Source organism: Pseudonaja textilis, chromosome 6 (genome assembly GCF_049901715.1).
Source record: "Pseudonaja textilis isolate UNSWEBS1 chromosome 6, rPseTex1.2, whole genome shotgun sequence".
Taxonomy (NCBI): Eukaryota; Metazoa; Chordata; class Lepidosauria; order Squamata; family Elapidae; genus Pseudonaja; species Pseudonaja textilis.
Window position 1 is genome coordinate 41,801,025 of NC_141995.1, and position 12,315 is coordinate 41,813,339.

The 12,315-nt window shown below is 37.2% G+C and overlaps 1 protein-coding gene across 2 annotated transcripts in view; it reads left to right on the forward strand.

The window, feature by feature from the left end:
• The first annotated feature begins 1,641 nt into the window (after positions 1-1,641).
• The window catches only part of VEGFC (vascular endothelial growth factor C), a 51,080-nt gene continuing 40,406 nt past the window's right edge, over positions 1,642-12,315 (forward strand). The window contains exon 1 of one of the 2 annotated variants that reach the window (XM_026699674.2): positions 1,642-2,928. In XM_026699674.2, coding sequence (XP_026555459.1) covers positions 2,782-2,928 — 147 coding nt within the window. In that variant the 5' untranslated portion in view covers positions 1,642-2,781. The remainder of the gene's footprint in view (positions 2,929-12,315) is intronic. The other variant, XM_087936379.1, reaches the window with a different exon arrangement.

The following is a 12,315-nucleotide window of genomic DNA, read 5'->3' on the forward strand; positions in this document are numbered from 1 at the left end:
TCATTAGGCTGTAAATGTTGTGTCCAAGATTGGTATTTTTGGTACACAGAAAAAATCACATAATGTACAACTCCTCTGCGCATATTCAGTCCGGCACTGGGCAGCAGAGAAAGAGGACATGCCAGTCTCAATGCTAAGCGCACTGAGGCAAATGGAGCTGAACATCTCAGCAATGGGTTTCCGAGGCCAGAACTGAAGCAGCCTCTGAATTGCATAGGCTCAAGACATTGTTTGTATAAATAAATGCTTGTATAAATTATTTGGAGTATATTTCTGGTTTGAGCCTTCGCAACCTCAATCACTGCTGAATGCCCGGCAGTGGAAAATATTGCCAACAACTCTATTTATAATTTGGTTTTATAACTGAATACTACTTTGATGGAACCCAGATACTTATAACTTAAATGATGATGCTTAGAATATTAAACATGAACAACCTTTGCCTTACATTGGAGCAGAGGACTCTGAAATAAGTCTGGCAGGATTGCTTTTTGTTATGTTGTTTGTCTCTGATGGGAAAGGTACATTTCCTTACCAAACATTTCAGGAGCTGCCATATATGTTCCTCAATCCAAGATGATTAGAATAATTTCTCCTGTTTAATCCAGTGTGCATTTTTCCCAAAGAGGAGACCTTTTACCAAACCAACTATAGGTATTCCTCGGACCATTTGTTTAAATGGTTCAAAGTTACAATAGCCTTGCAAAAAAGGGACTTACAAGTTGTATGCATATTTATGACTGTTGCACTGTCCCCCCCCCCCAGTCACATGACTGCAATTTGGGCACTTGTAACCAGCTTGCATTCAAAAGGATTGTAACATCCTGCAGCCATGTGATTTGTGATCTTTTTTTGCCAATTTCTGTCAAAAGAAAGCCCATTGGAGAAGCTGGATTTGTTTAATGGATACATGATTCACTTAACATCTTCCATAAATATTGTCATAAAATGGGGCCTAATTCAATTATGATTCACAACAGAAATCCCAGTCCCAATTGTGATTGTAAATCCACAAGTCCCATATTTCATGTAGGACAAAGTGAGAGATTTTTTTTGCTTTTATACAATCCTTGCAGTTTAAAAAGAAAAAAAAATGAGCAGAGATAATAGCATGCCTTCCACTAAGTCAAATATTCTGGACAGCCTAATGGACCAAATATCCTATCTAAACAGAAAGTGTGAATGATCTTTAGAAAGCCTCATTATACCACATGCCTATCACCTCCTGCCATTTCTGCAGCTAAGATCTTCCCTGTGAAGACGGTAAGGGGAGTTGTGAGTGGGCATCTAAAAAGATCTCAGCAAGTGATGTTTGTCTACATACACCCTTTAAAGTGTAATGTTTGGACTGCAGAGTTTGGATCCAACAGAGCTTTATTTGCATGAATAAACTGGATTACTATTAGAAATTATAGAGGTTAAAAATCGCTGTCCCAAATGGTTCATTGCTCAAATCTTACTAAGTGAACATGCAGAAGCTTCCACCAGATTTTTTAACCAGTCCTCTAATTTCTCTTGCCTGGCACAACACAGTAGCTATAGCCTGCGCCCTCACTGTTGCACAATGCAGAAGACGACTATTCTTGCCTAAAACCAAACAAAACTCGTGTCCTTCAAGGCCACGCTAAAAAGCAAAACCTTGGAACGACATACAGAAGAAGGCAGAAGCATCTTCTGAAATTGCACTCCTCTGCTAAGCTCCAAGGTACAGGTAGCTCTGCCGCGGGCGGCGCCAGGCGGTCCAGCGGAAGAAAGCCTTGGATCCTGGGCCTGGGAGAGGTGCTGCCTAAAGGGCGAGCCTCTTCTTTCCTCCCCCTCCTTTACGGCGGCGCTCTTTAAGGTCCCAATAAGTTGAAACCGGCGGAGACTGAGCAGTCGAGAGAGATGGAGGAGCAGCAGCAGCAGCAGCTTCGAAGGAAGCGCGTGCACTTCAGCAGCGCGTGGCTCGGGTTTCTTGACTAGCCTTGGCCCGGGCCCGGCGCGCGAGCCTCCCGTCTCGCGTTTCCTCGCGTCTTTGGGGAAAAGTCTACGAGGCGAGCGGCTACTTGTGGGAAAGTGCAGCACAGACGAAGGAAGAGGAGGAGGGAAAGGCGGCTGAGGCAGGGAGGGGTGAGAACTCAAGAAACACACGACCCGGGCGCCTTCCGTCCTTTCTCTTTCCTTCCCTCCCTTTCCTTCCCTCCCCAGCCACTCGCTCTCAGGCAGAGGGCGCTTTAGCCATGCCCGCCCGCCCTTGCGGTTACCGCTGCCGCACAACTCCACGCGTTGGAGAGGCTCCCGCTGCCCGTCCTCTGCTAGCCCGGCTGCCACTGACAAGGCACCCGGAGAAGCGAGGAGGTAACTGAAAGCCGGCTGCTGCCCCTACCCAGCTGGCTGGCATAGAGCCCCCTGGCGGGGCCGGGGGGCTGAAGAGGACCCTTCCCACCTTTCTTTTGCCTCGGAAACTCCGTTGACCTCCCTCAGCTACCGGCGGAGCCCGGTTCGGATGTCCGGTTTCTTAAGGTCCCTTTTTTCCTAACCGACCCCACGTAACTTTGGAAGACGCCAAACGGGAGGACAAGAAAAAAAAAGAAAACGCGGCCGCCGAGCAAGCGAGCGAGCGGGCCAGCCAGCAGGCGAAGGGGCGGGAGGGGATTTCGTGGCCCCTTCCTTTGCTCCATCCCGGGGAACCCGCTGCTTAAAGGTCTGCCAAGGGAGTGCCAGGAGAGGAGGGGAGCACTACAGCGTCAACCACACGCTGTCTTTACGGCTTCTGCGGTCGCGCTTGCCGCCTTTTGCACAATGCACTTGCTGGGATTATTCTCTTTGGGTTGCTATCTGGCTGCTGCTGCTGTCGTGCTGTTAGTCGCTCGCGAGCCTGCGATAGCTGCTGCCTACGAATCCGGGCAGGGCTACTACGAGGAGGAGCCCGATTTGGGGGAGGCAAAGGTAAGCGGGGGCCCCCAGTTACTGGCCTGCCCCAGGACGAAATGACTTCACTTCGCGCTAGCTCCCCAAGAATCATGTGATGCGATCACTTGATCTAGATTAAGCACCTTTTTCCAATACATACCCGCTCTGACAGCTGTTTTAAAACCACAAATGATCTGTTGGTTGCAACTCCTGCTGGAACGTGGAATTAAGATTTAGAATCCTCTACACAGATATTGAATGTGGCTCCTAGGTCTGAGTCTACTCACATTGGCTTGATATTGAGTTCAATATTTGCCACATATTTTAATTTGGTAATTCTTTGCTGTGTTTTTGTTAGGAGATCATAAAGGTATGCTCAGTGAAAGCAAACAAACATTACAGTTCCTGAAGATGTCAGGATCAGTAACCCTAGTTATTTTTTCTCTTATCTATTGTTTGCATAAGACTGTAAGTATTAAAGATCCAGATAAAGTCTTGGAAGTCCCATTACTTTCCAAAGTATGCATGAGATGGTTTACAGTAGTAAAAGTCTGGGAATGTACTAATGATACCTCTCTGCTAGAAGTAATTGCTTGATGATAACTTTCTAGTGTCTTTATCAAGGGCAAAGCTGTAAGATTACATGCTGTTCCTCAAAGTAAAGTCAGTAGCTGCTGCTGACTTAAATTTGTAAAAGCTTTGGCAGCTAGCATACAAAGCTAAATATTGCAACTTCAGTAACAATTTCCAAACAGGAAAAAGTACTCCAGTCCTATACTGGCCTTCACTTTTTCCAGAATGTAATCAAAACTATGTTCAGCTGGTTAACCTGACCTGTACATTTGACAGTGATACCCATCTAATTCTTGGTTACTCTGGTGTTTATTGGTGTTAGATAAAGAGTTCTACTTCATTGAACATGTAAGGACATTAAGATAAAAAGATGTGAAATTATATAAGTACATTTTAAAATGTGATTAGATCGTGTGCCGATATTAACTTTAAATATAGACTGATAATGATCTTTTCATATTTACATAAAAATAACCATCCAAGGAATCTATTATCAAAGTTTGTTTAATTTTTTCAATGTACATATTTTGCATATAACCCTCCATGTTTATAAAATAGGCATGGTTTGTGTAGGCCCGTTACAATTGTTAAGTATTCATGAATACAGAGCTTTTCTTTTAACAGAACATTTCCATACCTGTGGACACTTCATTTGCTGTTGCTCTTTGCTATCAGTTTAAAGGTGATTTCTGAACTAGAGATATTGTGATATTTTTATACAACTTTAAATTATTTCAGTTCTAATAATTGAACAGATCCACTTAGTTAATGATCAATCTAATTTACCAAGTTCCTAAATCTTGAGGGTTAAAAATAAATTCTTTTTTACATAATTTTACAAATCAGTTGACATAGATTGTGTTTAATTATTAATCAGAGATTATCTTTTTAAAAATTATATAGTTTATGGAATTTTTAAAACCAATTGGAAGCTGAAAAGTATCAGAGGAAGAAGGTGTTATATCATAAATTTATGTCAACAAATATTGTAGAAAATCTCCTCCATAATCTGCCCTGTACTAAAGTGACTGCAATAAATTTAGGCTAATCAAAGACACTGAAGGAAGATGAATGGTAGACTTAAAATAACATACAGATTTCCTGGGTTAGGGATAAGAATTAATGGTTAGAATCCAGAGAGAGGAGGAATGTGTTTGAGGGATTAAATGCCCATTTTTTTCAATTGTTTTCTAGTAGGCCGTTTCTTTTTCCATCTATTAACTGCCCATATCAATGACTTAAGTAGAATTTGAATGAAAATAATTTGAAGAATTAGCCCTTATTGATTTTCCATATTTGCCTCTCTAAGATGAGAAATGACTAAAGAAAAATTCTGAAGGTATTAGAAAAGATTAGCTAAGTACACTGTAAGTAATAATTTCTTTTTTGAAAATAATAAAAATGAATGCTTTGGTCTTCATCTTTTGTTGAGTTTATACTTTCCTTACCAGTTTCTCTTCATATATCCATTTTTTAAAATAGATATGACTGTGTTTAATTGCATTGTATCTTCCATAAATGGATATTATTTCTATATAAGATATTATAGAGTTTCTGTGTTGTTTCTTAATATTTGTAACTACTAGGTATGTTAAATACTCATTGGACAGCACCTTTGCATAGCCTCTACAGTATATACTGAATGTAAATCATATTCATAAGGATAGCTTACAAATTATAATACCAAATTCTATCATTACAGTACCACATTCATTTAATCAATTTTTAAGATTTAAAATAAAGTAAGACTCTCTTGTAAGATATCAGCGTTGTGTGATACTTTGAATGCAGGAGTCACTAGATTCTTCTCTGGAGTGTGTTATTTTTTGTACTTTCAGGTCATGCTTCCTTAAGAAAGCTCACAAATCATGGATTTCCCAATAATTTCATTCTGGTACTAATATGATCCATGCTTTATAAGCTTCAGCAATGGTACTGTATAAAGACTGTCACAAGCCAATTGATGGACCTTTTCTGTCTTATTTTCAGTTGTTTTGTTGTCTTGTAGCAGAATGCCTTCTAATCATATTTGTGGATATATAGGTCGAGTGATTATATAGCATGAACTAAAGAAGTTTTTATCCTAATATAAAACTTTATTCCGTAGTAGGTTCAGTATAGGAAACAAATAAAAAACCTGTAGCTCAGGAAGGGTCAAAGCGAGTGTCTTTGAGGTATATTTGACCAAATCTTCTCAGCATACTTCATCATGATACCTCATCATACCAGCCATGTTTCAGGAGTTGACGTTCAATATAACCTAGAAGAGAGCAGAAAATACATTTGCTTTTCCTGGTACATTGAGTTTTAGCAGATGACTTATCTTGGGACTAATCTCTTGTTTGAATTATTATGCATCAAAGGCCCAAGAAGCAAGTATTGATTTATATATAACTTTGTGTTCTTATAAAACAAGCAAACAAACACCAAGCTAAAATCAACTACACTTGGTTTTATAATTCCACTGAGTTTTCCTTTTATTTAATTTAACAGGTTTTACATTTATAAAACATTAGCACATTTTTACAATTGCAGTGATACTCACCTAATTATTTTTCCTTTTGCCCAAGTACTTTTCATTTATCTAGACAATCTGGAAGGAAAACAGGAAGGATTGGCCTGTGAAGAGCAATGGAATAATCTGGAACAACTCATGTATTTTTGCTTTTCAATAAGGCATCTTCATACTTTGTTTATGTATTATAGAAGCTGATCTCATGTAACATTAAGGCTTGTTCTATCATACAGGATATGCAACTCATGATCTTCCATAGAGGTTGAACTTAATGTGATTTCCAACCAGGTAGAATATATTTCTTGGAGAGAGAAAATTCAGGAAAGGTAGCAAATGTTGTTTCAGCACTTCTGTACTGTCCGGTGGAATTTTGGAAACATCAGAATATACTAATACTGGATCACTGCAACTATCTTACTTTCTAATAATGATACTTTAAAAAGATGAAACTTCAAGTGGTCTTCAAAGGTGACATAGAGTGCACAGTGCAGTAATCAAGAAAATTAATGACTAAAGGATAAATGATTGTGGGTATGCCCTCCAATCTAGGGACTGGTGCAGTTGGTACACTGATGCATTGCTATCCATCCGCTAGGCAGATTTGTGCAAAAGCCTTCCTGGCCACAGCTCCTGCTTGCTCTTTAAGCAGGGGCTGTGAATCCAGGAAAGTCCTCAAAATACATACCTGTTTGGTTTGGATGTGTGTGATTATGTTTAGACTTAAGGATAGAAAAACCCTGACAGTGTGAGAACGACTATGAACACAGAGTTACTGGGTTTTGTCAGGGTTGAGCCTATCCTTCCCTATCCAGACACTCCTCGATGCTTTGGCACTAAGGCAAGATTTTGACAATATCACTCAGTCAACCAGGTTGATACATACAATCAGTACATCAGCTTACCAATGACACTGACCCTGTGCTGACAAGTAATCTCATCCATAGCGTCATGTAAACAGGGAAAAGTATGTGTGAGCCTGCTGCCACACATACTAAGGAGATAGAGTCAAATTCCTTTCCACCTGATCAGTACTGTCTGGGACTGACCCCTGAAGAAAGGAGAATCCACTGCCAAATCATGCCTCTCATTGCAACGTTTGTAGTCAGTCCATAAAATATTGCTGCATATTATCCTAATAATGTCAACAACAACAACAATAATGATATCCTAATGTTTGGCATTTCTGATTCTGTTTGAATTCATTATCAGTTCAAGTGTAAACACTTTTCTTCAAACAAATGACTTGGAGGGTGTGATATTCAACCACCAGCAAACTTTCTATTAAAACCTTGTCAGAAATTTAAGTTAATTGATTCTCCCCTCCAAATTATTTATTATCCAAGTATGAATTAATGGTTCTTATAACAAATTATAGCACTGCATGTTTCAAAAGAAAATACAAACATTGATGTGTATATGAAAGCAAGATGTAAAGGTGATTTTCTTTTTTTAGGAATGTTGCAAACATATGAAAAGCTCCTCTCTTCTCCTCTTTTTTTTTTTTTTTTTTTGGTTTTCATTGCTTACAACTGTTTAGACAAATGTGAAGGTTCATAGATATCCCTGTGTTTCTTTCAAGGCAGAAGGGAGGTGGAGATATGCCATCCTGTTGAGGGAACATTTGAGAGGGACTAGTACTAGGATTTGAAATTCCAGCATCTTCAGTAAGAAAATTTTGCTGTTTGTGTACATTTGTATCAAAAAATTTCCACTTCAAGCATCCATGTAATTTTTTTGAACAGTTGAATGGAATATGCAAACAACTTTTATGTCCCATAGCGTTTTTTTCAAAAGGCAACTGGATGTTCTTTGTTTTAATATGTTTTCTTTTCATATAAGAAGCTTCTTCAATTTGAAAAGCACCCTTAGAACAATCATGACCTGGATGACTGAGGATCAATTGACAATTTTTATCATTTGAAAATAAAGATATGAGACATTAGCTAAAGATTGAGTGTCTGTGGGGTTGTGTAGAGAAATCAAGAGCAATTCTATTATTTACATAGGTTACAATTGTACACAACATCTGAAAATAAATTCATTAAATTTAGTGGCTGACTTGTGAGTAGACTTTAATAGATAATTAAATATTTCCTTTAAGTCCAACTTGACTCATAGTAATTTCAGGAACATATTGTTGTCATTGGCAACTATGTGAAAATATTTTGCCATTGTCTTCTAAGTAGGCAATATAGAATGTACTTATCAGGTTCCTAGCCTTGATTTTTCTAGTGACCATACATTCAAATACAAGTTGATTTAGATGTTTGAGATTAATCAGGTCCTGCTACATGCTTTAGGCCTAACTTGTAAAGTGTTATACTTTATTCTCAGGAGTTGATAGAAGCAAAAGTTTAGATCCTGCATGCTAGCCAATATCAATTAATAACTAATATCACATTTCCAAATAAATCTTACTGTGATTGTTTTCTTGTGTACTGAAATTACTTCTTCTTAGTTTGTAACTTCACTTCTGATTTCATAGATTTTAACCTTCCCTGAGTGAAATATGCATGTTAAAAGAATAGTATACATTTTTACATAAATAATATGCGATGTTTAGAAATTATCAATTCCAACTGAAGGCCTGTATATTCGTTCATTAAATCCTAATGCATTGTAATATGTGCAGTGCTATTTAAGCAGTGAATATTTTGTCAGTCTCTCTATATCACACCAGTGCATGCAAAAATGATAAATTATGCAAAAATATAATTATCTGGCTGAACCTTTTCAAGCTACGTGTTATTGTTTAATATTCCAGTAAGGTTTTCTTCCCAATATGCTTTCCTGAAATTAAAAAAGAAACAATATCTCCTTCACCTTTTACATCTTTTTTTTTGTTTATTCTTAACAAGAAAATAAGTTTGATATTTACAACATAGTTATTTCTTTTCTGTCATCTTTGATTCTGTGTTCATCTAAGGATTGAATAATCTCAGGCTGAAATCACACATTGAACAGAAATGTATGTTATTCATTTTAACAAGCCACTTTGGCCAAATTCACAATTATTGCTTCACCAAACACCAAGTTTCATAAATGCCAGTAGTTTGTGTTAATTGAAGCTTTGAATCACTATGGGGAAGAGAGAAGAGTGTTACATAACACATTTAGTAAAAGCTGGGCCAATTACATTATGCCTAGTACATTATGGATCCAATTAGAATCCATTTTAATTTAAATATATTTTGTTTGTAGTTGCTCATCTCAACTTCCCTTATTTGTGCTGTGATTGGTATCTACTTCCATAGCACATTTAGTGTGTATATTTCACTTTATAGAGTTACATAGATCATAGAGATTTGTGAGTAGCTTTTGAAGAAACTAGAAAAAAACATGACTATTTAAATTATTCAAAGAAAAGTACTTTGCACATGCTGAAATTCCTGTAAAGCACTTCTTTGAAAGGATTTGCACAGACTTATGCAACTTTATTTTTTCTTAGCTGTGAGGATCAACTGGTCCCTAGTGCATAAAACATTCATTTAAAGTTAAGGATTATAGGAATTTATTTTGAGAATCAGAACCTGACTGGGACTCATAGTTCTTTTCCATATATGACTGCTCCAGTTGCCACAAATGTATTTATTTCAGCAATATAATTTTAAAAGAGTAGATTCTTGCCAATCTGCCATAAATCATCAAAAGGTCTACTAGTTTCATATTTTCCTAGTCCTGCAGTATCCTGCTAAAATAAATATTTTCTATTATTTTTTCTTTTGCTTTGGGAAATGCCAACTATGTTTTGTAAAGTAGCTGTGTCCTATAGGAATATATTTACATACACATGCATCTTTAAATTTTGTGTTTAGATAAATCCATCATATGACAGTGCATAAATTCTGATATAACAGATATTCTTTTTGAATTTTTAAGTCTTGGTGTTTTTACATAAGATTATTCTTACTGAAATATGTTTTGTTTTGTACTATATTTATGGTAGCAGAAAAATGTTGTAACCAGTACAAATGCTATATGTTCCAATATAACTGTAACATATTTCAAAATGAAATCTGCAGGTTTTTAGCTAAAATGTTTAGCAGATATTTTGCCTTTATCTTTGATTTCTGTCATAATATCATAATAATAAAAAATAATATCATAATAAACCATATCTTAATATCATCATTCTGGAATGTAACATATATAATCAAAATAAGTTACTGGTTTTATTCCAATAGGGGTTAAAGTGAAAAAATAACATCTAATATTATTGAAATAATGACTTTTGCTGGAACAATTGTACTGTTCGATTAAGTTTAGGAATCTTTACTACATTGTTCTAAGGTTTCCTGTCCAGGCTGTGTAATGCAGTGATTGTTACCAACTTTGGCTTTCTCTAAAACTGTTAGCAAAATATGTGTGGTGGAAGAAAGAAGTTTAAGCCTGACCATCATAGTGTTGTGCTCTGCTTATGCTAACAAGAAAACTTAGCAAAATACCATCTGATAGTGGAATTTTAAAATGTTAAACTGAGTTCACAGATTTGGGCTTCAGCAATAGAAATGATGTACCCTTAGGGTAATCTTTTATTAGATGAAATGGGTAAATCAGTAGCCCTGTCCTATAAATTATATGGGGAATTGTGCCCATTTGAAATGTTGGCTCTATTATGCCATAGTAGGGGTGGGTGTATAAATGTGTGTGTGTGTGAGAGAGAGAAAGAGAGTGCGTGTATATACATACACGTGTGTGTATGCATGTATATATGCATGTACACACACACCTACCTACCTGACTGTAGGTAGGTATGTGTATACAAAATGAAGCAGGGCACAGGCTGATAGAATTTTGTCAAGAGAAACCATGGTCATAGCAAATACTCTTTTCCAACAACCCAAGAGACGGCTTTACACATGGACATCACCATACAGTCAACACAGAAATCAGATTGACTATGTGCTCTGCAGCCAAAGATGGAGAAGTTCTAAACAGTCAATAAAAACAAACCAGGAGCTGACTGTGGCTCAGATCATGAGTTTCTCATTGCAAAATTTAGGCTTAAATTGAATAAAGTAGGGAAAACACTGGGCCACTCAGGTATGAACTAAATCATATCCATGATGAATATACAGTAGAGGTGGCAAATAGATTTAAGGAATTAGATCTGAAAGACAGAGTGCCTGAAGAACTATGGACGGAGGTTCACAACATTGTACAAGAGGTAGCAACTGAAACCATCCCAAATAAAAAGAAATGCAGGAAAGCAAAATGGCTGTCTGAGGAAGCTTTACAAATAGCTGAGGAAAGAAAGGAAGCCAAAGGCAAGGGAGAAAGAGAAAGATACACCCAATTAAATGCAGGATTTCAGAGATTAGCTAGAAGAGATAAGAATGCCTTCTTAAATGAACAGTGCAAAGAAATAGAAGAAAACAATAGAATAGGGAGGACCAGAGATCTCTTCAAGAAAATTGGAGATATGAAGGGAATGTTTCTTGCAAACATCGGCATGATAAAGGACCAAAATGGCAGGGACCTAATAGAGATTAACCAGTACAAATGCTATATATCCCAATATAACTTTCATATTTCAAAATGAAATTCCCTGCAGGTTTTTAGCGCAGAGTGGGGAAGAGGATGGTTTGTGAGGGGCAGGCAAGTGTATATGTGTGCATACAGCTTCATTTGTGTGAGCAGTGTTGCAAGTAGGGTTGTGTGTGTCAGTGCCAGCCAGTCACATGGGCCAGTTGTCCAGTTGCAAATAGTTCATGGTCCACAGGTTAGGGACCCCTGGCCTAGGATATATTTGAATAAGAGACAACATGCCCCACGGTTGCATAATGTGTGGAGAAAGAGACTCAGAAGGGATGCCGTTTAAGTTTTCAGACTGTAAAGCAGGAGATTTGTACTTTCAGACTTGCAAGATGCTGTTGATGTAGCTGTATAATAATGGTAGAATTATTACTCATAGTTGGGCTTCTTATCTGCACTACAGCCCAACAGTACTGCATTGAATACTTACTTCAGCAACACATGTATTAAAATTGGAACAGTTTTATAGAAAAAATTGGAACAATTTTTTTGGAACAGAGAAACTTAATATGGTTCCTGCACACTGAGCAAAAGGTGGGATTGAAATCTGACACATCCATTAATAAATAAACTTTTTTTTTAACAGACTTTATTCAGTTTTTCACATGTGAAAGCATAATAAATAAACTTTTCTAGTGGGGTTGCCTGATCTAAATGTTACTTCTTTTACACTGAATAGTTAATGTTGAAACTGGTAATCTTAAAATATTACCATTTTAAGTTCCTCTGCATATATATTTTTGTCAGATTTATGATATTGCAAGTTTTATATATAACTTTAATAAATAATTGACATTTTT